This window comes from Juglans regia, chromosome 4, assembly GCF_001411555.2.
Source record: "Juglans regia cultivar Chandler chromosome 4, Walnut 2.0, whole genome shotgun sequence".
Taxonomy (NCBI): domain Eukaryota; kingdom Viridiplantae; phylum Streptophyta; class Magnoliopsida; order Fagales; family Juglandaceae; genus Juglans; species Juglans regia.
The window spans coordinates 34,130,810-34,158,599 of NC_049904.1; the positions used below are offsets into that span (position 1 = coordinate 34,130,810).

Genomic DNA, 27,790 nt, shown 5'->3' on the forward strand with positions numbered 1-27,790 from the left:
CATTGTTAGTAGATGGATTTAACTTGAGCATTTGAAGTACTTTACGTTGTTTGAACCTATTGATACCTAAAGGTGTATTGTTATATTTTTGAGGTTATTGGGAGATTGTGGACCCCTTTTGGTTTATGTTTTGTAATGATAACTTATGGAGTTTTGTTATGGCTATTTGGAAAAATATGAATTGTGTGCTAAACATGAAGTCCTTGGAGTTTTAAGTGCTGGAAGAGACAGGTTTGTTAGTGACATGAGTTAACTCTCCGGACCCTCGGGTACGGGGCGTTACAGTTGGTATCAGAGACAGGTTTGAGGTTCTGCAGACTATAGAGCGTAAGATCATGGAGTATAGATAGGCTTTAAGAAATCATTTTCAGATTGGATGTGATGGTGGAGTGGGTTATGAGGAAGAATATCATAGGTATTCGAGGTCTTAAATTTTACGAACTTTAGGAATGACTTTGATGTGTAGGATTTTGTAGGTCTATGAGTGGAATTCATGTTGTTTGTGGTTTGGTTTGATTTTGGAGACTTTTATTAAATAGATTTGATGGCGTTAAAGTTTTAGACTTTGGAGTTTAATCATTACTACTGTTGCGCGTACTTCTTTTCTCTTTATTACAGGATGCCACCTCGTCGTCGCGAACGAAGTATGTCGGACTTGAACGTGAACGAGAACGAAAGGGGAGCAAACCCGAGTGCTTCTGAAGTACTACGAGCAGCAGCTCATCAGTTAATAGACGATCTCGCGCAAAATCCCGTAGGTCGCCAACGCAACTCTAATGAAGGAGGTGGTAACATAGAACAGTTCAATCGGATGCACCCCCCTTCATTTGATGGCAAAGGCGAACCCACCTTAGCTGAAGATTGGGTGCAAGATATTGAGGAAATATTGCGGGTGTTAACCTGCACAGATGAACAAAAGGTGGCATATGCAACTTTCAAACTGACCGGTGAGGCAAAAAGATGGTGGATCTCAGAAAGAACTATCCGAGAAGCAGGGGGAACAGAAATAGTCAGTTGGCCACATTTTAAGCAGATTTTTCTTGAGCGATTTTTTCCAAGCTCGGCTCGAGAGGACAAGGCAATGGAATTTGCCACTCTGGTGCAGGGATCCATGACGGTGCACCAATATGCAGCTAGATTCATTGAATTATCTCGTTTTGCTGCGTATCTGATTCCTGACGAAGAAAAGAAAGCGCGTAAATTCGAACAAGGGCTGAATGAAAAACTTTATGAGCGAGTAGTGGGCTTCCAGATTCGAAATTTCTCAGAATTGGTAGATAAGGCCACAGTTTTTGAGCGAAGCCTTCAAAGGAGCGCTGCATTGCACGATCAGAAGAAGAGGACTATTTCTTCGGGGCCCCATTTTGGTATGGACCAAGGAGCGTGGAAAAAGAGAAATGAAGGTAGTAGCTCAGGAAAAAGAATGGTTCAGGGCACCCATCAAGCGTATCAATGTAGAACTTGCAACCGAGTGCATACTGGAGTATGCAGGAAGGAAGCGGGACTATGCTACCGTTGTGGCAGATCGGGCCATTATCTCAGGGACTGCCCTCTACGATTGGATAACAGCAGGCCCCCACCACCACCTAGAACAGAAGGGACAGCGCGAGGCAACATGCAGCATACTACTGCACCTGCAAGGGTTTTTGCTCTGACACCTGGAGAGGCGGAGGATAGGAATGATGTGATCACGGGTATGACTTCTTGGTTATGTTTTTAAGATATTGATTTGTGGATTACGATTAAGACTTAAAAATTTTAGTTCATGAATGATGTTGATTATGACCACAGGTACTATTTCTTTGTTTTCTAAAAATGCCACTGTACTATTTGATTCGGGAGCGACACATTCGTTTGTTTCCATGACCTATGCTCGATTTTGCACCTTAGAAACTGAAGAGTTAAAGTCCAAGTTGGTGGTTGCGACCCCAACAGGAAATTCGGTAGTCTGTGACAAGTTCCTACCAGGGTGTCCTTTATTGATTGAGGGAAGATTGATGCCAGCAGATTTGATAGTGTTTAACATGTTTGGGTTTGATGTAATCTTGGGTATGGATTGGCTGGCTTGCTACCACGCCAGCATAGACTGTTTTAAAAAGGAAGTGATATTTAGGCCCCCAAAAGAAAGTGAATTTCGATTCTCAGGTTCAAAAGTGAGGATGCATCCACCCATCATATCTGCCGTTCAAGTTGGGAAATTGTTACGAGATGGTTGTCAGGGATTCTTAACCTGCGTGGTAGAAGTACCAAAAGAGGAGTTGAACTTAGAGCAGATACCTGTGGTGAGAGAATATCCAGAGGTTTTCCCAGAAGATTTACCTGGACTCCCGCCCGAGCGGGAAGTGGAGTTTACTATTGAACTAGCTCCAGGCACGGCACCCCTTTCAAAAGCACCTTATCGAATGGCACCGTCGGAGTTAGTGGAACTCAAGGAACAATTGCAAGACCTGTTGGATAAGGGTTTTATCAGGCCCAGTGTATCACCTTGGGGAGCTCCAGTCCTCTTTGTGAAGAAGAAGGATGGATCGATGAGGATGTGTATTGACTACAGGGAACTCAATCGTGTGACCATAAAGAATAAGTACCCGCTACCCCGTATAGATGATCTGTTTGATCAGCTCCAGGGCGCTCAGGTATTTTCAAAGATTGATCTTCGATCGGGTTACCATCAATTGAAGATCAGAGCAGAGGACGTAGCTAAGACGGCGTTTAGGACTCGTTATGGCCATTATGAGTTTTTGGTCATGCCTTTTGGCCTGACTAATGCCCCAGCAGTATTTATGGATTTGATGAACAGGGTGTTACATGAATTTTTGGATAAGTTTGTAGTTGTTTTTATTGATGACATATTGGTTTACTCCAAGGGCAAACCCGAGCATGAGGAACATTTGAGGCTGGTACTTGGGACACTCAGAGATAAAAAGTTGTTTGCTAAATTGAAGAAGTGTGAATTTTGGCTTGATTCAATCGCATTTCTGGGGCATGTAGTTTCGAAAGATGGCATTTCAGTGGACCCGGGAAAAGTAGAAGCAGTGGTTAATTGGCCGACGCCGAAGAATGTGCATGAGGTTAGAAGTTTCTTGGGATTGGCGGGTTATTACCGTCGATTCATTGACAGTTTCGCCAAGATAGCAGTTCCTCTCACAGCACTCACCAAGAAAAATAATAAGTTTGAATGGACAACAAAGTGCGAAGAAAGCTTTCAGGAGTTGAAACGGAGATTAGTGACGACTCCGGTATTAGCAGTTCCCACGGCTAGAGGGGGATTTGTAGTTTATAGCGACGCGTCAAGGCTTGGTTTGGGGTGCGTGCTGATGCAACATGGGAAGGTTATTGCATATGCCTCACGCCAACTGAAAGCGTACGAGCAGAATTATCCCACGCATGATCTGGAGCTTGCAGCCGTCATTTTTGCACTTAAGATTTGGAGACACTATCTGTATGGGGAAAAGTGTGAGATTTACACGGATCACAAGAGTTTGAAATATTTCTTCACCCAAAAAGAATTAAATATGAGGCAGAGGAGATGGCTCGAGTTGATCAAGGATTATGACTGCACCATCAACTATCACCCAGGCAAAGCTAATGTTGTAGCCGACGCCTTGAGTAGGAAGTCGGTGGGACCAGCAGTTGCAGCCCTCACCACTCAACATAGGTTGTTAATGGACCTAGAAAGAGCCGGTATTGAGGTTATCACTAGTGATACAAGTACCTTCTTGGCCAATTTGATAGTTCAACCAACCTTATTAGATAGAATCAAAGCTGCTCAGAAGGTGGATTTAGGGTTGGTGAAACTAGTGGAAGAAGTCGGGAACGGGGACAGATCTGACTTTAGCGTTTCCGAAGATGGAGTTTTAAGATTTAGAGGTAGATTATGCGTGCCAGCTAATGAAGAACTGAAAAGAGTAATTCTTGAAGAAGCACACCGTTCTTTATACACAGTTCACCCAGGGAGTACCAAAATGTATCGGGACTTGAGAGAGTCTTTTTGGTGGAATGGTATGAAAAGAGAAATTGCTAAATTTGTAGAACAATGCCTAACTTGCCAACAGGTGAAGGCGGAGCATCAGAGACCAGCCGGATTACTACAACCACTCCAGATCCCAGAGTGGAAGTGGGAGCATATCTCCATGGACTTTGTGACGGGCCTACCGAGGGCATTGAGCGGACAAGATGCTATATGGGTGATCGTGGATCGCCTAACAAAAACTGCTCATTTTGTGCCTATTAAAGTTTCTTATAAATTGGACAAACTAGCTGAATTGTATGTGCGGGAAATAGTGAGGTTGCATGGGGTACCGGTATCCATTGTGTCAGATAGAGACCCTCGTTTCACTTCCAAGTTCTGGCAAAGCTTACAGGAAGCAATGGGTACTAAGTTAAATTTCAGTACTGCATTTCACCCTCAGACAGACGGACAGTCAGAAAGAACTATTCAAATCTTGGAGGACATGTTGAGGGCATGTGTGATGGATTTTAAGGGAACTTGGATGCACCATTTACCGTTGGTTGAGTTTGCTTATAATAATAGTTTCCAGGCTAGCATTGGAATGGCACCCTATGAGGTTTTGTATGGTAGGAGGTGTAGATCTCCATTGTATTGGGATGAAGTAGGTGAAAGGAAACTTTTGGGACCAGAGATTATTCAGCAGACTACAGAGAAGATAGATATCGTTCGGGCAAGAATGAAAGCAGCTCAAAGCCGACAAAAGAGTTATGCAGACAAGCGTCGCCGCCAATTGGAGTTTGAGGTGGGAGACAAAGTATTTTTGAGAATAGCACCTACGAAGGGAATTATGAGATTTGGAAAGAAGGGCAAGTTGAGCCCAAGATATATTGGGCCATTTGAGATTCTTGACCGGATTGGACCAGTGGCTTATAGAGTAGCACTTCCACCGGCACTTGCGGGAGTGCATAATGTATTTCATATTTCCATGCTGAGGAAATATATTCCCGACCCGACGCATGTTATTGACTATGAACCACTTCAGATTCAGGAGGATATGACTTATGCGGAAGAGCCAGTTCGGATTTTGGAAAGGAAAGAACAAGTGCTACGGACTCGAACTATCCCTTTTGTTAAAGTGTTGTGGAAAAATCATGCTATTAGTGAAGCTTCTTGGGAGTTGGAGGAAGAAATGCGAGATAAGTACCCACGACTTTTCGATGGGAGTTTCGACAATTTATAGCAAATTCTGAGGACGGAATTTTTTTTAAGGGGGGGAGGATGTAAGACCCAGCATTGCTAGACCCATGCACGCGGTTCACGTTTTCAGAAATCATTTCACGGGTTCACGCCACGCATCGCACGGTTCACGTTTTTCGTTTCCATTTTTGTGCATGTTTTTCTTCCCTTTTATTTAGGTTTGATCCACTTTCTATTTTGATCTATATATATATATGAAGCAACTACAACCCTAGACTAAGTGCCGCTCGGTTCCCTCTTCACAGAAGACCACGGTTTCTCTGCAAAACACCAAACTGAAGCCTCGGTCTGCAACAATAGATGGCCACCTGCAGAGCCACTTCCGTGCAGCAACTCCACCACACCAAGCGAAACCACGCCGGTATCTAGGTCGTTCGGAGTCCATCACCCCAACCGCACGCCACCTCAGTCTCACGGTGCTGCCATCCAACTCACGTAGCCCCGGTTTCAAGCTCCGAAACACTCTGTTTTTGTTGTCAAAAAACAGAGCATTGTCTAAGCCGCGGTGATCACCCTCCATTGTGCACTCCTCCGTGCTGCGCCTCCACAGAAACCACCGGCGAGGTCATTCCTCCACCCAGGTCCGCCTCACGCTGCCTCATCCCACGCTAGGAGCCACTCCACGCCGCCGTGTATATCCCCACCCTCCGTAAGTGCTTCCGCCGCACTGTGTGAAGTGAGTTTTCTGTTTCTCGTGTACTTACATATATATATATATGCATGAATGTATACGAAAATTTATTTGTTTTCTTCTGGTGTAAATATATATATATATATATTTGTACATATATATATACGGATTTTCTGGTGTAAATATATGTAGATATATATATATATATACGGATGTATATGTAAAATCATATTAAATTAATAGTAGGAAATAATAACGTTTTGTTTTATTTTATTTTATTTTATTTTCTGTTCTCTTAGTGCGCCTCCAAAGTAGTGTTGGGGTGTTAGCTTAATTAAGTTAGGTTATGTAATTCGGATTTGAAATCATGAGTATGATACGTGGATTGTAAAGTGTGTTTTATTTAGGCGTAGATGCATGAATTTATTATAGTTATGTTACTTTGTATTGTAAATTATAGAATAAAATAAAATGTTTAGTCGAAGTCGGATATTGATGAGTTTAGAAAGTGATGCTGGTATGTTGAGAATAATGAGAATTTTGAGTTTGAGGAATTAAAAATGGACTATTTTAGAAGCGGTAGGCTTGAATATCAAAATACGAGATTAATTGGAGACTTATGGGAATTTACGTGATTATCTTGTAGGTGACGAATAAATTTTCTTAGTTCGGCATTTCTGAGGAAATATTTCGAAAAGCTAAGAAGTCCAGGTAAGCGGGGTTCCTATGCTAGGTTTTATACGAACTATCGAGACTGAGGTTGACTTCTTGAAAACTTTACATATTTTGTGATGAAATGAAAACTTGAGAAAAATTCAACCTCGGTCGTTTATTTGCATCACTCATGAAATCTGAACGAAAAGGAGAAAATATTTTCTGACATGCATTGTGTAGACATGAGCAATATTTGACATGTTTCTGAAATATACAGAAGAGCGAATATGATATCAATGAAATTTTTATGCATGTGATATGAAATGATATGGATCTGTTTTTGATCAAATAGAAATGATATGAATATGTTTCGCACGTGTTTTGATATGATATGGATATGATAAAACTTTGGCATACTTATCTGTTCTGAATATGGTTCTGATATGATGATACTGTTCACGTGATATGGTTGGTACCACCATGATATGATATGAGTGCACCCACTTTGGAAACAAAGTGGTCTTTTTACGTGTTCTTTCCTGTGTGCACACTCGGGGCTCCGAGATTGAAAAAGGGGAAGTTCACTACATGATACTGCCTGGTTTGGCCACCGGGGATAGCACAACCCTACCACGGGGGTTAAACATGGTATATGATATGACATGATAAGATTGAGATGTTCAGTTATGTTATGCCAAAGCGTTTTTGAATATGAAATAGATCCTCAAATATGAATTGTTGACATGAGTATGAAATGTTTGAAAAGTCGCTCTGATTTTCTGATAACACGTTTTCTGAGATCTGCATATAAAAATAAAATGTTTTATTTCGGCATATTGAACTTTCTGAAAAGGCTCATGTTTACATGCTAGTATATGTTCTCTGCTTACTGAGTTGTTGATAACTCACCCCCCTTATCTTCATATATTTTCAGATGATATTGATTTCCCAGCTAGGGGTCGGGAATAGAATTGAAGCTGGCTAGATATGGATGGAAGGATTGGGTACTCTAGAGTACCATTGTTAGTAGATGGATTTAACTTGAGCATTTGAAGTACTTTACGTTGTTTGAACCTATTGATACCTAAAGGTGTATTGTTATATTTTTGAGGTTATTGGGAGATTGTGGACCCCTTTTGGTTTATGTTTTGTAATGATAACTTATGGAGTTTTGTTATGGCTATTTGGAAAAATATGAATTGTGTGCTAAACATGAAGTCCTTGGAGTTTTAAGTGCTGGAAGAGACAGGTTTGTTAGTGACATGAGTTAACTCTCCGGACTCTCGGGTACGGGGCGTTACAATTAACATATGCATAATTTGGCTATTTCTTTGATCTGCATATCATGTTACTACTATACTATATATATATATATATATATATATATATAGGACGTTGGCTCATTAATGCTTCTTTGGAGCACAAAATTATAGGAATACAGTCAAAACACGTATGCAATATAGACTATGTTAAGATATAAAATTAATAATAATATATATGTATCTTCTAATTGACTTAAATTTTTATGACAAGTGGTGATTTTACATATATTTGAGTAGAAGTCATCATTAGTTCGAATTCTAACTCTACATACATTTTATTCCATTTAATAAAATATTCAATGTGTTGGGTATATTGATCATTGAGGAAGAGTCTAGTCCACACGTGATAAGGATAAATATTAAGATAAAAATAAATAATAAAACATATATCTTCCTATCAACTTAATATTTTGGAAACTTAATTTTATTATTTATATGATATATTAACATTTTGTAATATATATTGTGTTTGATTGTATAAATTAATGCATGCATGCAGCAAAGTTCTTAGGACTTGAGTCTCCGATTCCATATGAAGGGTGGAAATCATCATCATGTGCGATTCCATTGTTGAAATACGGGATGAATTTTGCTTATGGAGGCACGGGTGTATTTGATACCGTTTTCCCCGGCCCAAAAATGACAGTCCAGATCGATTTCCTCAAACATCTTATCAGAGACAACGTGTTTACCGGTAAAGACCTAGAGCGCTCCGTGTCCTTCGTCTGTCTCGCTGGTAATGACTACTTTACTTACATCAGCACGAACGGATCTGCTGAGGTGAGATATATTCTACGTACCTGGGCGCACATAAATACTCGTACATAATTTTTATAAATTTTATCTCATTTCATTATTATAATTATTATAAATTTTTATATAAAAATATAATAAATAATTTAATTTTTAAAATTTTAAAATTATACTTATATTAAAAAAATAATATTATAATAATATTTTCTTCAATTTTCTTCTCATCTATACTCACTGTTTAAAATTGAACTTAATTTTCGATCGTGTTGTTGTTTGAATGTTATACGCATGCATGGCCCTGGTGGGTGGGTTAGGTGGCAGCAGCTACTATGATCCAACTTCGGGGAGAGAGAGAGAGAGAGAGAGTTGGACTAATTTGTGGCCATACTGCGCGCGTTTGGATTTGGTCACCGTCTCATACTGAATATAAGATTTTCCATCCTTGCAAGATAAGGAAACATAGTGGAAATTAACGTTTGTTATCTTGAGTTCCATGATTAATCATTAATCTTGATCATACCATATTAACAATTAATCTTTATACCATTACTCTTCTCAATTCGTGTGATTCTAGAGCTTCAGCCCGTGCTGTGTTTGGGCCCGACCCGACCATTTAAAAGGATGCAGTTAGCTAATATATATATATATATATATATATATATATATATTTAATATTATTATATATGGTATGCAATCAACAACAATATATGTCATGCTAAGTGGTCAACTAAAAAACTATGTTATCAAAAGAGACATATAATACATATGACTTTATATTAATTAATAATTGCTTTCGTATTATTTAATACCAAAAATTAAAAGATGTGGTAAGAACCGTTTACATGATATATTATATATAGTAGCTGTAGTGTTGATCGAACCTTATATTAATCTGAATATTAAAATGATGATCTGTTTTAGGGATTGCAATCTTTCATTAGGACAGTGGTCAATCAACTTGCTATCAACTTGAAACGAATTCATGGCTTGGGAGTAAAAAAAATTGGCGTGACAGGTATAGTGCCTTTTGGATGTCTCCCTGCTTTCACAAGCACATCCTCATTCCAACAGTGCAATGAGAATTATAACTCGTTCCTCGGTTTCCACAATGTTCTATTGAAGCAAACCGTGGAAAAGCTGAACAAGGAAACAAAGGATTCTCCCTTTTTCATTATTGATCTTTATGCTTCCTTCACGTCCGCCATCAAGAACAAAGGTAACATTAACCACCACCTCGATCCAATATATTTAACAACACTACTCATGCCCCTCGAGTGTGAGCCTAATTTTCAATTACTTTTGGTTCACTTTGATCAGAACTCATGCATAGAGATCATTGATTAATCTAGTAAGTACGTACTGATCGATATATATATATATCTTTTATATGTGTGCTGCAGGAAGTATAAAGTTTGAGAACCCATTGAAGCCATGCTGTTTGGGTACTAGTGCTGTAAGCAGGGAAATTTTGCTCTGTGGGAGGGTAGATGAAAATGGAGCCAAGCTATATACACTTTGTGAGAATCCCAAATCATCATTCTTTTGGGACGTAGCTCATCCTTCCCAGGAGGGATGGCGTGCTGTGTATTCAGCTTTGCAAGCCACTCTTGAACAATATTTTCTCCAGTACTAGATCATATACATCAGTTCGGCCAAAAAATAAATAACTATATATTAAGCAATAATGCCGGCCAGCAGCTTTGTATAATGAATAATCTCCTCTGCAGGCATATATAATTACCAATAAATAAATAACTATATATCCCAAGGTTGTGGGCTTAATTATATATAAATTAATTATTCCAAATGCATGGGGAAAAAAAAAAGGTTTTTATGCGTCGGCTCGATCGAAAGAGTTTTTGGGCTTCCATATTTACAGAGATCGCTTGTTAGAATTGGCTTGTTCGAGTTTAAAGACCCTACGTACGTACCCCTTGATTGGCCATTCAGATCCTTGACCTTCGGTTTCCTTTTTCAATTGCTTTCAGTTCCAATCACTATCGGGAATCGAACAAATTGACTTGTTATTAATCTTCGACTGATCATACAGCAGACGCTGGATGTATAAGGTTTGAGAATCCAGTACCGAAGCCTAGCAGCTTGATGCGCATGCATTTCATGATCATATAATAAACAGTTAATATTTCTGTACGTGGGAGTGAAAATATGAATGGGGGCGGCCTGTGAGGAGCCCTGCAGATCAGCGTTCTTTTGTGCGGCAATATCGATCGCATCCTATCTACACGTACGTACGTAGGAGGGATGGCGTGCTTTGTATCTAGATTTGAAAGACAGTACTCGTCTTGAACAACGTCTGATTTTGATTCTCTGTAAAGTGTATAAATATATGCTGCCTCAATACATTAATGAATGACGAGGGAATTTAGGAAAATTGTTTCTATTGACAAGGTATCAGAACTGCTCGACTAGCAGTCTCCTCTATCCATGGCTGCACCTGTTTTCTCACCTCCTCCACACCAACTTTTTCCATTATCTCTTCCTTCTCACATGTTGTTACCATCAAGCTAACAACTTAAAATTATTTACTATGGAAAGTCCAAATGTCGGCATACCTTAGAGGACAAGATCTCTATTGCCATGTTGATGGAACCCTTTCTTGCTCAGAACAATTTTACCTTCCATCTCAAATGACCTACCCAAAACCAACTCATATTTTCTTTTGTGTATGCGCATAGATCAGCTGGTACTCAGTATTCTGTTCTCATCCCTCTCAGATTCTGTCATTGGCCATGTCCTCTTTTCAAACACTGCTAGAGAACTCTGGCTCTCCCTTTCATCTATGTTTGCCTCATACTCTCAAGCAAAAGAATTCCAGATTCATTTTCAGCTCACCAATCTTTTTCGAGGAGATCAATCTATATCTGAATATTTTGGAAATGTTCGCATTCTTGCTGATACATTGGCTGCAACGAGTAACCCACTTCAAGATAAAGAATTTGTCTCCTATTTACTTACTGGTTTAGGGCCAGTTTATGAATCTTTTGTTACCTCTGTCACTATAAGATCTGAATCTCTCTCATCTCATGAACTATATCAACTCCTATTAATTCATGAAAGTAGACTAACTCACACTGCCAAAAATGGCTTTGAGCCATCTGTTAATTACAGTGCACATGGTGGTCAAGATCAACGTGGCAGAAGTGGTTTCCGTGGTGGTCGACAAGGCAGAGGTAGATTCAATAGTTTTCGTGGTCATGGTAGTCGATCTTTAGCTTCTCGGGGTGGTTGATATTCCTTAGGCAACTTTCATCAAACACCATATTCTTCAGTCAACTTTCATCAAACACTTGATGAACAGCGTCCCACCTGTCAAGTATGCAACAAACCAAGGCATGTTGCCCTCCAATGCAGACACAGGTTCGATCATGCCTATCAAATAGAGGTACCCAGATCTTTCTCTGCGAATTATACCACACCTAGCTCCATTTCCAACACCACTTGGTATCCAGATTCAGTTTTTACCCACCATATCACAAATAATCTGAGCAATCTCAACCTATGAACTGAACAATACTTTGATAATGAGACAGTCTGAATTGGTGATGGATTGTGTCTTCCCATTCAACACATTGGTGACTCTTTTTTTACTTCAAACTCTTCATATTTTCTTCGACATAATTTACTTCATGTTCCAAATATCTCCACAAATCTTATCTCGGTTCTCCAATTTTGTGTTTATAACTCTTGTTTTTTTGAATTTCATGGCACTAATTTCTCAGTGAAGAACAATCGGATCAGGAAGATCCTCCTCACCAGACCCACGTGTAATGGATTATACGTCTTCCCTTCAAGAAAAAATTCATCACCTGCCTCAACTCATCTTGGTGAAAGAACATCTCTTCCTCAATGGCACCGACGGCTGGGGCACCTATCTCTTCAACTTGTCTAAAAAATTATGCACGTCAACTGCTTGTCTGTTTCTCCCACTCTACCCGTGTTCCAGTGCTCTGATTGACCCTAGCAAAAAGCCACCAGCTGCCCTATTCATCTAGTCGGGTTGTATACACAAAACCTTTAGAAATTTTTAGTGCAAATCTTTAGCGTCTATCTCCTGTAGTGTTTAGAAACGGCTTTAAATACTATCTTTCTTTTGTAGATTACTTTACTCTCTTTACTTGGTTTTTTTCATTAAAATTAAAATTTGATGTTCAACAAGTGGTTTCAACCTTCTTACCTTTTATTGAGCGATTATTCAATACCGAATTACTTATATTTCAAACTGATGGTGATGGTGAATTCAGATCTCTCACCCTATTGTGTCACAAACTTGGAATCACACATTAGTTCTAATGTCTGCATAGTCATCAACAAAATGGTCTAGTAGAATGCAAGTATTGACATATTGTCGAAATTGGGCTTGCTCTATTAGCTCATGCATATCTTCCCACCAAATTTTGGGTTGCAGCATTTGAAACTACCGTTTACTTCATCAATTTAATCCATTCAAAAATTCTCAAAAATCAATCTCCATACTCACGTGTTTATAATAGGGTTCCAGATTATAATTTTTTAAAGTTATTTGGATGTGAATGATGGCCCAACTTACGTCCCTATAATCAACACAAATTAAATTTTTGTTCTATCTCTTGTGTTTTCCTGAACTATAGCACCACTCACAAAAGATACAAATGTCTTGACCTTAAGTCCAACAAACTTTATATCTCCAGAGATGTGTTCAATGAAACCTTATTTCCTCTTTCTCAATCAAAGCCCACTTCCCCACCTTTGTCAAATTTGTCCAACGATCTTAACCCAGCCCAGACACGCACACCTCTTCCTCTCTTTACATCTTCCATTCTAGCCCAGGCCAAGGCCCACAATTGCCCCATTTCTCTTCTATTTCCGTAAACCCCACCTCTTCTCCTTCCGTAAACCTTAATTCCTTTCCTCTTGCTCCCGATTCTCATTCTTCTCCTGCTCTCGATTCTCATTCTTCTCTTTCGGTCACTCCTAAAAAATAATTCTCATTCTTCATCTCTCATTCCACCGAGATGATCCCCAATCATCACTTAGAGTCATACTAATTCCTCAAGAACAAGAGTTGTCATGGATGACACGATTTCTTATCCACGATGACACTGTCTCAGCACCACGGTAAGTGTTCCCGATGATCCGTCTAGTTTTTCGGTTGCCTCCAAATTTTCTTTATGGCAAGATGCTATGAATCAAGAGTATGCTGTTTTGCTTCAAAATCAGAAATGGACTTTGGTACTTCTTCTCCCTTACTTTAGTACCTCTTCTCCCTTCCTTTAATATTTTAATTGGCTATTGATGGGTATACCGAACCAAATAAAATTCTTATGGCTCTCTTGAATGTGGAAAAGTCAAATTGATAGCCAAAGGCTATCCTCAACAATCATGTTTAGACTATCATGAAACTTTTAGTCCTGTAGTAAAATCGACCACCATCCATTTGATAATATCCCTTGATGTTAGTCAGGGTTGGTCTTTGCGCCAAATAGATATTCAAAATGTATTTTTACATGGTTCATTATTTGACACAGTTTACATGCAGCAGCGTCAATGGTTCATTGATTTGAATTATCCTCACAATGTGTGTAAATTGAACAAGGCTATTTATGGCTTAAAACAGGCTCCTCGAGCCTGGTTTGCACAACTGAGTTCTTGGTTGATTGGGCATGATTTCTTTGTCTCTCATGCAGATCCATCTCTGTTTATTTTGAATCATGGTGATTTGCGCATCTTTATTATGGTATATGTTGATGACATGGTTATCAAATCTTCACAACCGCATGCTACTGATAGTCTCATTGGTGATTTAGCTACTGCCTTTCCTGTCAAAGACCTCGATCGACTATCATACTTTCTTGGACTTGAGATTGATCATTCTGCTTCTAGCTTATTTTTGTCTCAAAGAAAATGCATTAAGGATTTGTTAATTAGGAGCAATATGCTTCATACCAAACCCATAACTTCTCCTATGGCAGATTCCCTTAAACTTTCTCAGTTTGACTTCCTTCAATTTGATGATTGTACTCTATTTAGAAGTATTGTAGGAGGGTTGCAATACTTATCTCTAATGCGACCTAACATAGCCTTTGTTATAAACAAAGTATGTCAATTTATGCACTGCCCCAAGGTATCTCATTGGTCTGCTGTTAAAAGGATACTTCGGTATCTCAAGGCCACACTTAATCATGGTCTATTTTTTAGATCCTCTTCCAGTCTTACTCTTCAAGCTTATACAGATGCAAATTGGGCAAGATGTCTAGATGATAGAGGCTCCAATGGTGGCTTCTATGTATTTCTAGGCCAACATCTTCTCTCGTGGAGTTCTAAGAAGCAAAAGACTATTGCTAGATCAAGCACGAAAGCTGAGTACAAGCCGCTTGCCTCACTACTATTGAGCTAATTTGGTTACAAACCATGCTCCGAGAACTTGGCATCTCATTGTCTCAACCTCCCACTTTATGGTGTGACAACCTAGGAGCTACTTACCTATCATCAAATCTCGTTTATCAGTTTAGAAACAAACACATGGATATTGACTATCATTTTGTAGATGATAGAGTTGCTGCAAAAACACTGCAAGTCTCTGTCTGCAATTCAAAAGACCATCTAGCTGATGTTCTTCAAAACCATGCTAGTCTCAGAAAATTTTTTTAATTTTCGTATGAGTCTCACTGTTGTTGCCACCCCACTAGACTCGAGGGAGTGTATTAACATAGAATCTACTGCCTTATATTAGCTCTAGAATATTCTAGAATAAGTTTTACATTTTCTATTATTTTTATTCTTCACTTTATTGATCTCTTGTAATTAATTTTGATTCTCTTGTAAAGTGTATAAATATATGCTGCCTCAATTCAATGAATGATGGATGATCAGAGAATTCAGGAAAAGTGCTTCTGTTGACATATATGACTGCACCACAACCATATATAGGAACACCATTTATATATTGACCATCAAATTCAAACCAATAGGTACTTGAGCTACTTTTTTTTTTTTTTTTTCCACCATTATTTTTTCCAACACCATTATTTTTTTTTAAGGAGTGGACAAAATTTAAGTGAGCCATTTTAGTCTTCTTTGCAAAGGGCAAACAGTACTTTATTGAAGATTAATCTACAAGCATTTTCAAAACATTGGGGCGCCTATACCTTTTTCTAATCATGAATAAAACTAACTTAATTGATTACCTATAAAAAAGAAAGAATCTAGATTTTCAAATAATAATTAATCATCTTATTAATGCACCGAAGTCGATCTAGTCAGGAGTTGGAACCCGTCAAACTTTATTTCCTTGAATAGAATCTTCTATTTCAAGCGGCTGCAAGTTTGATTGGGCCAGTGTAATGATGTGAATTTGTGCTTTATTTATTTAAATATTTACACCCCCATTGCTTTTGCAAGTCAACTTCTTTTGTTAGGTAAGCATCTTTTATCATGTTCTACTTTCATGATATAATAATGTCACAGTTGGCAGAATACCGCGTGGTTTGGTTTGTAGAATTACAAAACGTTAAGGTTTTAGTACCTTAGTTTAGACATGATCAGAGTTTATTAAAGAATTTGATGCGGTACAAATACAACGACTCGCATTGTAAAAGGCAAATCAGATCTCCCTAGCTCTATCTTTATCTTTTACTTATGGGTAATCATGATATAAGCTTTTTACAGTTATTTTTATAACTTATTTTGCAATTAATCAATATAATTATGTCACTTTATTAAAAAAAAATAGTTTTAATAAGGCAAGTCATGCTAATTTCTACTTATCTACCAATACTGTAGAAAAAGAAAAAGAGGGGTACTCAAGTATTACTTGGTCAACGAAAACAAAAAAGAGAAGCTAGCAAAAATTTCCTACTTTCATGAACGGTTCTACGCACGTTGCTGCAATTTGTGGTCTCAGGAAATTGAATATCGTTGATATATATATATATATATAGTTCTCGCTGGCCTCCTCGATGATCAGTCATTCATTCCCACTGCTGGAACTATTATATATATCATTGGTCGTTAACTTTCGTAGCTTCTTAATTATTCCTGTAAGGGTGATAGAATTATTTATTCTCTTACGAATAGTCTTGTTGACAGTGTCATGAGATCATGCCGTGCTTAAACATGTTACATAGATTGTGATTGTTCAACAAAGGCAGGCGTGCTGATTTAATCCTAATATGCGCTGCATGTATCTTCTTAGTCGTACTCCCAACAAAAGAGCAGTTGGCTAGCTTGTGATCTTTTTCTTCAAAAGTACTTAAATAATAGACAGAAACTAATCAACGTTAAGTATCGACGTTGACCCAAAAAAGTACCGTTCAATTTGGGTTGATAAAACTTTATTCTGGATTTAAGTACTTACATTGGTAAGGGCGCCTAGGAACCTTCCATATATATTTTTAAAAAAATGCACTGTAATTAATTTTCATATATAAGCTAATATTAATACACGTGTACACGTAATGTGGATAAATATATTAAATTATCCCCGGCCACCAGACCAGTCCCCATTGAAGATGTGTGCTTAATTATCAATATGAAAATATCCACAGATATTTATATATGTGTGCATTTGACACAAGCCCGGCCGTCAAAGATATGAAACACAAGGTAATTAAGCTCAACAGGGAGATCTAGAATGTGATGCCTGCATGCATGGCGGTAAATAATTCCATTCAAATAGGTGCGTACTGTCATTGTGAAGGGCCCCACCTCGATCGTGGTTATAAATAAACTTTTGAAGTCAACTTAATCAGCGTGATAATCTCGAAGGCCGGTGACCCCACCAGCAAACTTGTGCTAATTCACGGCCACTGTATATATATATATATATATATATATATATACTACGATCATTAGGAATTTTGGCATCCGGCCAATATCTTCTTCGTTGCGAACTCGTCGTCCAAATATATTTTTTGCATCTACTTCCACCAAACTTCGATTAATTTGTGCAACGCTTCACGCTCGGCGCGCGCTTCTGATTCTTCTTATGGTTGTAATGGACACGCAAAAGCTCCTCTGTTCTGTTCTCTGCTGCTTCCTTTTGTCCATTCTTTCAGGTTACAACGCCATATTAAGATTGTCCCTTTCGTATTTGTCGTCAAAATTGATCACTACTTCTCGCTAATAATATTATGTACTTGTTGGACTTTTCCCAGGCCGGCAACAAGCGGTGCAAGGACATCATCATCATGTACCCTCTAATATTCGTCCGCTAAAGCTCTTCGTCTTTGGAGATTCTTATGCTGACACAGGCAACACCAATAAAACTCAAGTCGCTTGGAAATATCCCTACGGCATCAACTTTCCTGGAAAACCAGCTGGTCGTTTCTCCGATGGCCGTGTCCTTACCGATTACGTTGGTGTGTCCCTCTCATGTGCATAATTTGGCTATTTCTTTGACCTGCATATTATAGAGCTACAATCAAAGGCTGACACGTACGCTGCATGGTCTGTTTGTAATATTGCATGCATATACGTACAGATGACAGGACTATTTTACGCTAATTAGCATGATCTCTAATATTATTGTGTTTAATTGTATAAATTAATGCATGCATGCAGCTAAGTTCTTAGGACTTAAGTCTCCGATTCCATATGAAGGGTGGAAATCATCATCATGTGGGATTCCATTGTTGAAATCCGGAGTGAATTTTGCTTATGGAGGGACGGGTGTATTTGATACCTTTTTCTCCGGCCCAAACATGACAATCCAGATCGATTCCCTCGAACATCTCCTCAGAGACAACGCGTTTACTGCTAAAGACCTAGAGCTCTCCGTGTCCTTTGTCAGTCTCGCTGGTAATGATCACTTTACTTACCTTCGCACGAACGGCTCTGCTCATGAGGTAAGAAATATTCTACCCACCTACACATAAATACTCAGTACATAACTGATCCTAGGCATGCATTAGTTAACCTAATCTTTCTTGATAACTCCATTGAAGTGTGTGTATATATATATATATATATATAAATTATACGTTAATGAAATTAATCCAACGTGATCTGCATTATTTATGTTTTAGATCAGACATGAAATAGACTAATGGTAAATTGGTAATTTAACATATTATCATGTACGTCATAGTGAAGGTGCCAAATTAGAATCCTCATTCCAGGCGTTGAATTCACTTTTTAATTTTTCTCCAACAGTTTTGTTTTTTAACATTTAAACGAATTAGGAGTACTAAAATAATACCGATTAAATATTTAAAGATAATTAATAATATTTAACGATAATTTGAGGAAACCATGCATGCATATTATATATATATAGTCAATTACCTTTATTTTTCCTTTGTTTTTCTATCAAATTCAATTGATCTGGTGGGATGTTTTAAGTTTTAATTAATGGTTTCACAAATATGTCGAACCTTCTCATCCTGTTATCTCGATCATCTCATCTTAACATTCAAATACTATTCATATAACTAATTTTCAATTTTCAAATTTTAATTTTGAACTTTTTCATCTAATCATTACCTAATTATTAACACTTTTTAAAATACAAAACAATTCAATTTTTTTAAATCCAAAAATTATATATATTCTAACCCTATTTTAACTTTATAATTTTTTTATTCAATTATTTCTCTTTTATTTCTCAAAATTTCATAAAAATCTGAATTCAAACTATTTAACTGTTATTTACAAAATTTTCATCCTATATCATCTTATTTATATATGGGCCTAGTGGGTGGGTTATATAGGTATATATAAGTAGGCAGCAGGTACTGGGATCGACGTCCCAATGAGAGAGTTAAAGGCCGACGACTAATTTGTGGCCATATTGCGTTTGGATTTGGTCACCGCGCGTCTCATACTGAATATAGGATTTTCCATCCTTGCAAGATATATAATGAAATTAACATAGTGGAAATGTTTATTACTATATCAACAATTTCGTTGTTTCCTGCATGCTAATTATTTTCTTCGTGTGATTCTAAAACTTTCACTACAACGTACGTACAGACTACAGAGATCACATTACATATGATTAATTAATATTGATTTCCTATTAATTAATACCAATAATTAAAAGATGTGATAAAAAAAACCGATTAATTTATATTAATATAGTAGTAGTACTAGCTAATAGTAGTGTTGATCGAACCTTATATTAATCTGAATTAAATTGATGATCTGTTTTAGGGATTGCAATCTTTCATTAGGACAGTGGTCAATCAACTTGCTATCAACTTGAAACGAATTCATGGCTTGGGAGTAAAAAAAATTGGCGTGACAGGTTTAGAGCCTTGGGGATCGTGTCTGATCCCTTATATCACAGACACATCCTCATTCCAACAATGCAATGATACTTATAGCTCGCTCGTCAGTTTCCACAATCTTCTATTGAAGCAAGCCGTGGAAAAGCTGAACAACGAAACAAAGGATTCTCCTTTTTTCATTATTGATCTTTATGCTTCGTTCACGTCCGCCCTCAAGAACGAAGGTACGTAACACGTACAACCATGCCTAGCCTCCTTATAGATATGGATGAATATTATTATACATGTGCTTAATTAATTATATTTGAGATAAAATATAGTAGGCAATTATTAGCTTCCATATATATGATATTGCTAAATATTGGTGTGTTTGCTAGCTTGGGCATTGACCAACCGTCGTTTAACATGAACATGAGTACTACCCCTCGAGTGTCTTTTTCAATTACTTTGGTTCACTTTCAGAACTCATACAGATTGATTATAGTACTCGATCTTTTATACGTGTGTGCAGGAAGTATAAAGTTTGAGAACCCGCCATTGAAGCCATGCTGTTTGGGTGTCAGCAGCGAATATTTCTGCGGGAGTCTAGATGAAAATGGAGCTAAGAAATATACAATTTGCGAGAATCCCAAATCAGCATTCTTTTGGGACGTAGCTCATCCTTCGCAGGAGGGATGGCGTGCCGTGTATTCAGCTTTGCAAGCCAATCTTGAACAATATTTTCACTACTACTAGAGTTCGGGAAAAAAAAAAAAAAAAAACTAGGGTAAAACACCCGCCCCGGGGTGGTATATAATTAGAGAAATACTTTAGTTACAAAAAATTATATAAAAGTAAACTACAAACTGATGTAGTTTCATATAATATATCAGTTTGTAAAGTTACTTTTATTGTAAAGTAGATATAAATGATCTTATGAAACCACTTCTATTTTTAAATTTATTTTTATATAATCTCTTTGTATCTGTAGTAGTTCTCAATTAATTATGATCATTTTTCTAATTTCTCAATATAATTTTTCTGTTTGTATTAAGCAATATTGCAGGTTTTGTATAGTCTAGTCGCATAATTACCATAGGTAATGCAACATGCAATCGTAAAATGCGTAAGCGTCGTGCAGTACTCGTTTTGAAAAAAAATAGATTTCTCTATTAAAAACATTAATTTTTTTTTCATATGAGTCATGTATTTATTCATTTTTTTTAAAGTGATTGTACATCACTTGCACTTACATACTTATGATTGCAACTATTATTTATCTTATCAATAATGCTATTAGGGCGCGATGCTATACTTGTCCTCTATCTAAATATTTTCCAAATAAATCATATGTAATAATAGAAAGAAAATTATCATTTTATTAGGTCTTAGCTATATGCTGTACATGCATGCATGGAGTGCCAAGTCTTATTAATTTTTATTTTCTGTTCAAATAGCAAGTTGATAAATAGTATAAATGATAAGATAAATAAGTTCTAAAAATAACTTTATGAACTCATTACTATGATCTTAAATATCCTAAAAACAATTTTATGAACTCGATCGACGCAACAAGCTATACTCGTGGAGAAGTTGAACAACTAAACTTACAACGTCGTCGGAATATTCTGTTTTCATTATGCCCACTATTCATGCGTTCGTTGATCATGTCTGTACTCAGAGGCAGAACCAGCAATTTTTGGGTTGTTTCAGATTTTTTACGATAATGCTTCAAGAAATAATATATATCCATTATTATTTTTGTAATAAAATATTTAAAATTTATTTGCTTCATAGAAACTATCAAGCGATCTTTTAAAATGTCATCTTTTATTCTAGTATATATATAAGCTAGTTTATCATGTTTCATGTAAAATTTAGATATTTTTGTGTCACATTAAGCATATAATACTATAATTGAGATCTTAAATAAGTTTTTTCTTGCTCAATAAATTCTAGAGGATAAAACCTCTCAACTATTTTCCATATAAATCACCAACCATAAATGATTTTTCTTATATGTTCACTTTAGATTCTATATTAAGAAACCTAATATTATTGTATAACAAAAAACTTGGGACTCATATAATTAATAAGTTTATTATTTCTCCCAAACTTAGTTTTGATTTAATTTTGGTGAGACCACACTCTTGAAAATAAATCATATATAGAAATTAAACAAAATTCTGAGACTTTAGGAAAAAATTGGAGAGACATTTCTAAATATATTGTAATTTTATAAAATTTTACAGAGCATATAGGAATTATAAATTTTTTTGGGGGTCATTTTCTGTAGTTATAAAATTACGATTAAAAACTAAGGTATATTTTGATTTTTCAAAAAATTTTGGGTAGGTCCACCGCTATATGTACTCAGGCCAGTACAATTGAGACCACCTTTGTGATTATGTTTGTTTGTTTTTTTTTTTTTTTAAATTTGTTTTTGCAAGCTTAATATTTAAAAAAATGCTACTTTGTCCACTCCATTTGCCCCCTCATTTTGGCATCTCATGTTTTTTTATTTTTTTAAAATTATTTTCTTTACTTAATAATTAAAGAAGAAACTATTAATGTATTGATATTTTTTTTATATTTTTTAAAAATGTTTTAAAATGGTAAACAAATATGAATAAATAAATTTAAAGAAAATAAAATAAAAATTTTAAACTAACGGTAAGATTGAACGGTGCACTCTGAACAGCAGAATAACACCGCTATATTTATTTATTTATTTATTTCCAGGATGGTGGGCTTATAAATCACTCCGTATATATGGGAAAAAAAAAACCTATGCATCGACTCGTTCGAAAGAGTTTTTGGGCTTCCATATTTATAGAGATCGTGTGTTAGAATGGGCCTTGCTGTGTTTAAAGACCCTACGTACGTACCCCTCGAGTGCCCGCCCATTCAGATCCGTGATCTTCGGTTACCCTCTTCAGTTTCTTTCAGTCACCATCGGGAATCGAACAAATTGACTTGTAATCTTGGCTGATCATACAGCACTAGCTCTGGATGTACACCGAAGCCTCGTTGCGCTTGCAATATTTGATTAAGCAGTTAATATTCCTCATGATGTGGGAGTGATGATAAGAATGGGGGCGGCCAAACACTAGTTGTAGTGGACGAGCCTGCAATTATAGTCGCCGGTATGAGATATTTAATTGGAGTACGTGCATTAGCTACGGCGGCCGTCAAAAGTGGCCGACATATATGGATGGCTACACCAGTAGTACTGCATGCATCATGATAATTTGTATACATATATAGTATGCATTGACTACTTTAACTGATTCCTCAAATGGCTGTCTCTTTTAACATTCGAGAAGTCAGCCTGCAGCCAAAACTAATCATTTTACATTTTATATAAACAATTCATGTAAATCCTGTCCTGATATCAAATTGGTACAAATAGAGAAGAAATTGAACACGGAATATGCATGGGTTTGATTAAAATACTCATGAAACCTTGTTTTTAATTTGTTGTGTGGACTTTTTCCAATCGTGGTGGAATCTCGTTCCAATTATATATTAATAGCCATCCAATAGATTATGTTCATCATTGGAGATTCGAGATCTTATCCCATTTTGAGTTTCCGATCGAGCTCCAACCTTTGATCTGTATTAGAATTGTAACTACTCATATTAGCTATTAGTTACAAATTAGTTAGAAGTGGTTAGTATATATATAGAACATAAAAAAAATTTAATGACTGTATTTTTTCTTCAATTTATATTATATGTACGTTGATCATTCGTAAATTGTCAGAAAAAACAAAAGAGAGAATGCACGTTGTGCCGCCGATCGATCAAATATCAGAAAGCACAAAACTACCATCGGATCTCAAAATTGCATGTTATAATTAGTTAATGAACTTATTTTGGATGTTAAAAATAATTAAAAGGGGTCTATTTCCTTTCAATATTATTGACCCCTGGCCTGATCATTTTAATTAAGCACATTATAATTAGCTAACACCTACGACCTATTTTCTCTCGAATCTTGACACTATAAAAAAAATTGTTTATTTGCGACCAATTATTTTCAGCGACATAACTATTTTTATCTAAAATGAGTTTGTTTTTATCGTAAATATTCTTTTTTTTTATTGTAAAATATCACAAATATCTATTTTTCTTGTAATGTCATCATGTATGTAATAATACTACCTGATAGAACTAAATGTATATGAGGCAAATCCCTTTTTTTCTTTTTTGGAAATAAACCTCTTTGTATTCATTGATAATCAAGTAACAGTTTAACTATACAACTTGTCATTTTCCAGCAAAACATTGATAGACTCAGGCCCTCTTCTAATCAGTATTGACCGTTATTGCAATACAATGCCATCTTTGCCAAATGATGAGCCACTTCGTTGCCTTCATGATGACTAAAACCAATCTTCCACAAGCCACAAGATTTCAGACACTGCTACAGGTCTTCAACTATTTGAGCATGCCAACAAATCATTTTCCCCCTCTCTCATCACTAGTGCCTCAACCACCTCCTTTGCATCCCCCTCAAAATAGACATCTCAAAAACCCAATTCCTTACACATTTCCATTGCCTCACACAATGCCATACTCTCTGCAACATAAGAAGAACTGGTAAAGCTTCTGTCAACATATTTTGCAGCAACCAGTTCACCATTGTAGTCTCTAATAGCAATCACAATCCCTACTGATTGTAGTGTCTCATTTAGAGCCGCATCAAGATTTGCCTTCAAGCTCCTGCCCTTTGGCCTTTTCCATCCCAGAACTCTTCTTTTAACACCACCAACATTTGCCCCTCCATCCCCTTCCTTTTTGCCTCAATATATTCCTCTTGACCTGCAATAGATATCTATACAACCTGTGGAGGAGTCAAGAATTTTTTTTATAAAAAACAAACTTATTCCTCCTCCGCCATATATTCTTCCTTATCATTACAATTTTCTCTATATTTTCTGTATTCAACTTTCTATACATCTCTATCCATAGCTATAAAAAATTACCCCCTCCTATATCCCATTTCTTTGCTGGATTTCCCCCTCAGCCCAAACATCCAAAGATGCTGGACAGTTCCAAATAGCGTGTATAACCGTTTCTTCTTCCTGCTGGCATATAGGACACTTAGGATCTTTTACAATGTTCTTCTTACAAAGATTTAGCTTGGTAGGCAAGATGTTATTTGCGGATTTCCACGAGAAATGCTTAACAGACCCCGCTACATCCAGATTCCATAATTGTTTTCACATTATATCTTCTTTATCAGTTTCAGAAGTCTCCCCATACAATTTTCCACCCACCTCCAGCTCCATGTGGTAAGCACTCTTCACAGAGTATTTACCATTTTTTACAGGCCCCCAAATCAATCTATCTACAGCCCCCATTCGGCTAATAGGGATTGAAAATATCAAACTTACCTCATCTTTATCGAAGATCTGTCTAATCAAATCTTCCTTCCATATTTTAGCCTCCTTTTCAATAAGATCACTTACACGAGCATCCTTTTACAGCACTTTAATTTGGGATTGAACACAGCCTGTAATTAGTTTTGGTAACCATTTATGACCCCAGATGTTAATGGACTCACCATTCCTCACCCTCCATATCAAACCACACCTTAACACCTCCAAACAAGTACAAACACTCCTCCAAATAAAAGGAGATTTTCCCAAAGGAGCATCCAACAGCTGAGTATTTTTAAAATGTTTTTCTTTGAAAACTTTTGCCACAAGGAATTGAGGATCTTTTAGCATTCTCCACCCTTGTTTTGCAAGCATGACCTTGTTAAAATTTTCAATCTGTCTAAAACCCAACCCACCTCTTGCTTTACTCAACCTTATTTTCTCCCAACTCCACCAATGTATCCCTTTCCCCTTATTCTGTGACCACCAAAACCTGGCAAATAGTGCTTCAATCTCATGACACAATTTTTGTGACAATTTAAAAACACTCATGGTATATATAGATATGGCTTGTAGGACAACCATTATCAGCACTTCTTTTCCAGTTTTTGAAAGGAAAACATTTTTTCAGTTTTGTAGTCTTTGACACACTCTCTCTTTTATATATACTCTTTAAAAAATTATACTTAGATCCGTTGCATGATGTCTGCTGCAGCTAGCTTGTTCCATCTGGTCCGGCTAAACATGATAGATATTATATATATATATATATATATATGTGCCTACCTAATCAACGATATTGCACCTTAAGCATGTATATAATTATACATGTTGCAGATAGATTCTGACGAAGTTTGACTCGTTTGTCAAAAACCCTACGTCAAATACGTACGTAGTACTACTAGTACTAGTACTGCAATAATTCCAGTAGTGATATTAAAAGATTGAGTATTTAATAATTTATTCACATAATTAAATTAGGCACGGCGAATTAATTATAAGTATATAATATATATTCCTTTTTCTATCTTTTGGTAATGATGTTTCGCACCATGCAGCTAACCTAGCTATATATCAATCTATCTTCAGCTTTAATTTTGGGGCCTTGTTGATCTATGATCACACACATATCTATATATGAAAATTTCTATGTGTTAATCATTATTTATTGACCTAGATTCTACACTTTATTTAAAAATATTCTTGTCTTCTATAAAAAACAATCCCATATCAAAAAAAAAAATTATAAATATGAGATGTAAAAATAAAAAAATTACTGATACATAGAATTATTCATAATATATATATATATGTATGAATCGGCTACATGAACTCGAGTAGATATATTGAATATATATCAGAGATCGAACCATGATCTTTGTTTAATTGTCCCCATGTGTACTTCAGAAGAGCGGGGGACATGCCAAATGGAATGCTGAGTAAACCTATGACTCCGTGATTCATGCATCAATAAATTTAATACGGATTTGATGCATGATTCAACTCTCGCCGCAATAAATTAGTGTAGCTAGGGAGCAGTACTTGCCCCGGCCGGCCCCAGGTATCGTTTCAAAGTGTAATTTTATATATGATTGTCAAGTTCGTAAACGTTTTGAAAAAAATAGTCTATTATTAAAAAATTAATTTTTTTTATATAAATCTCATATTTTATTATTTTTTTAAAATAATTACAAGATAATTATATAATTCACAATCACATGTATCTTTTCTCTTTCTTAAATCAGGTGTTTTCCGTACAAAGAAGCCCAGATCATGATATTGCAAGAAATTAAAGGGTCCACGTATGTAGTGCGCGCGCCACATGATGTTAATTATTTGGTCGCTTTAATATTATTTTATTAGTAGTACTCAAGAAATTAAACCGCAAGCTCTATTTATAATATATGTATGCACTAATTATACTTTAAAATGACTTGTCATTTATATATATATATATATATATTTATTTATTTGGGTCTTGCTTGCATGTACATCACATGATTTAGTGTATAATATTTTTGAGCAATCCAAGTGGGAGGCTTTTAGTTGGCCATGCATGGGTTATTTTATTATTGAAGTTGTCGTGTTTTATTTACCTTTAAACATGATTGACAACCATGCCTGGGTTAGATGCAGTGTACATAGGAAGCTGGACTATGCCCCAAGGCCCCAAGACATCGGGCAATAAAAGTCTTTTATAAATTAATATATAGCAGCAAAAAGTCGCCTAAGAAATAAATAACCTATAAATATATATAGCACTAAAATACATTCTAGAAATAAAAGTTAAGATAAGTTGAGATGATTTGTAAATAATAGAATAAAAGTTAAATTATTTATTATATTTTGTGTAGAAATTTAAAAAAGTTGTTTTGAGATTTGAAAAAATTGAATTGTTTATTATATTTTGTTTAGAGATTTAGAAAAGTTGTAGTGCTGAGATGAGATAAGTTGAGATGAGTTGAGGTGGGTTTTGAATGGAAACGAGGCCCGCGATGCAATAAAAATAATAAGTAAAATTTAAAAAAAAAATCTTAAAATATTTCAAAAAACTTACAAGTAAATTTAAAAATAATCAAGAAAAAATAATTAAGAAATGGATACATTTTAGAAAAATTAAGAATTATAAATAT

At 36.3% G+C, this 27,790-nt stretch overlaps 3 protein-coding genes across 5 annotated transcripts in view; all 3 read left to right on the top strand.

The window, feature by feature from the left end:
* LOC108981354 (GDSL esterase/lipase At5g03610-like) overlaps positions 1-10,292 on the top strand; it is a 21,741-nt gene extending 11,449 nt beyond the window's left edge. The window contains exons 3-5 of the mRNA XM_035689565.1: positions 8,313-8,593; positions 9,488-9,782; positions 9,967-10,292. Coding sequence (XP_035545458.1) covers positions 8,313-8,593; positions 9,488-9,782; positions 9,967-10,199 — 809 coding nt within the window. The 3' untranslated portion in view covers positions 10,200-10,292. The remainder of the gene's footprint in view (positions 1-8,312; positions 8,594-9,487; positions 9,783-9,966) is intronic.
* LOC118348268 lies at positions 1,408-7,635 on the top strand. 3 transcript variants are annotated; one of them, XR_004801364.1, is made up of 3 exons: positions 5,303-5,855; positions 6,484-6,548; positions 7,426-7,635. XR_004801364.1 is itself a non-coding variant. In XM_035689566.1 (2 exons), exons 1-2 carry the CDS (start codon positions 1,424-1,426, stop codon positions 7,458-7,460), a joined length of 306 nt encoding a protein of 101 aa, XP_035545459.1. In that variant the 5' UTR covers positions 1,408-1,423; the 3' UTR covers positions 7,461-7,635. The 3 variants fall into 3 exon arrangements, 1 of the variants encoding a protein (XP_035545459.1); XM_035689566.1 differs by lacking the exons at positions 5,303-5,855; positions 6,484-6,548 and adding an exon at positions 1,408-1,694; XR_004801365.1 differs by lacking the exon at positions 6,484-6,548 and having other exon boundaries at positions 5,303-5,882.
* Positions 10,293-17,421: 7,129 nt separating the features above from the next.
* LOC108981353 (GDSL esterase/lipase At5g03610-like) lies at positions 17,422-20,552 on the top strand. The gene is made up of 5 exons (XM_018952468.2): positions 17,422-17,619; positions 17,719-17,922; positions 18,125-18,408; positions 19,715-20,015; positions 20,303-20,552. Exons 1-5 carry the CDS (start codon positions 17,550-17,552, stop codon positions 20,524-20,526), a joined length of 1,083 nt encoding a protein of 360 aa, XP_018808013.2. The 5' UTR covers positions 17,422-17,549; the 3' UTR covers positions 20,527-20,552.
* Positions 20,553-27,790: the final 7,238 nt, after the last annotated feature.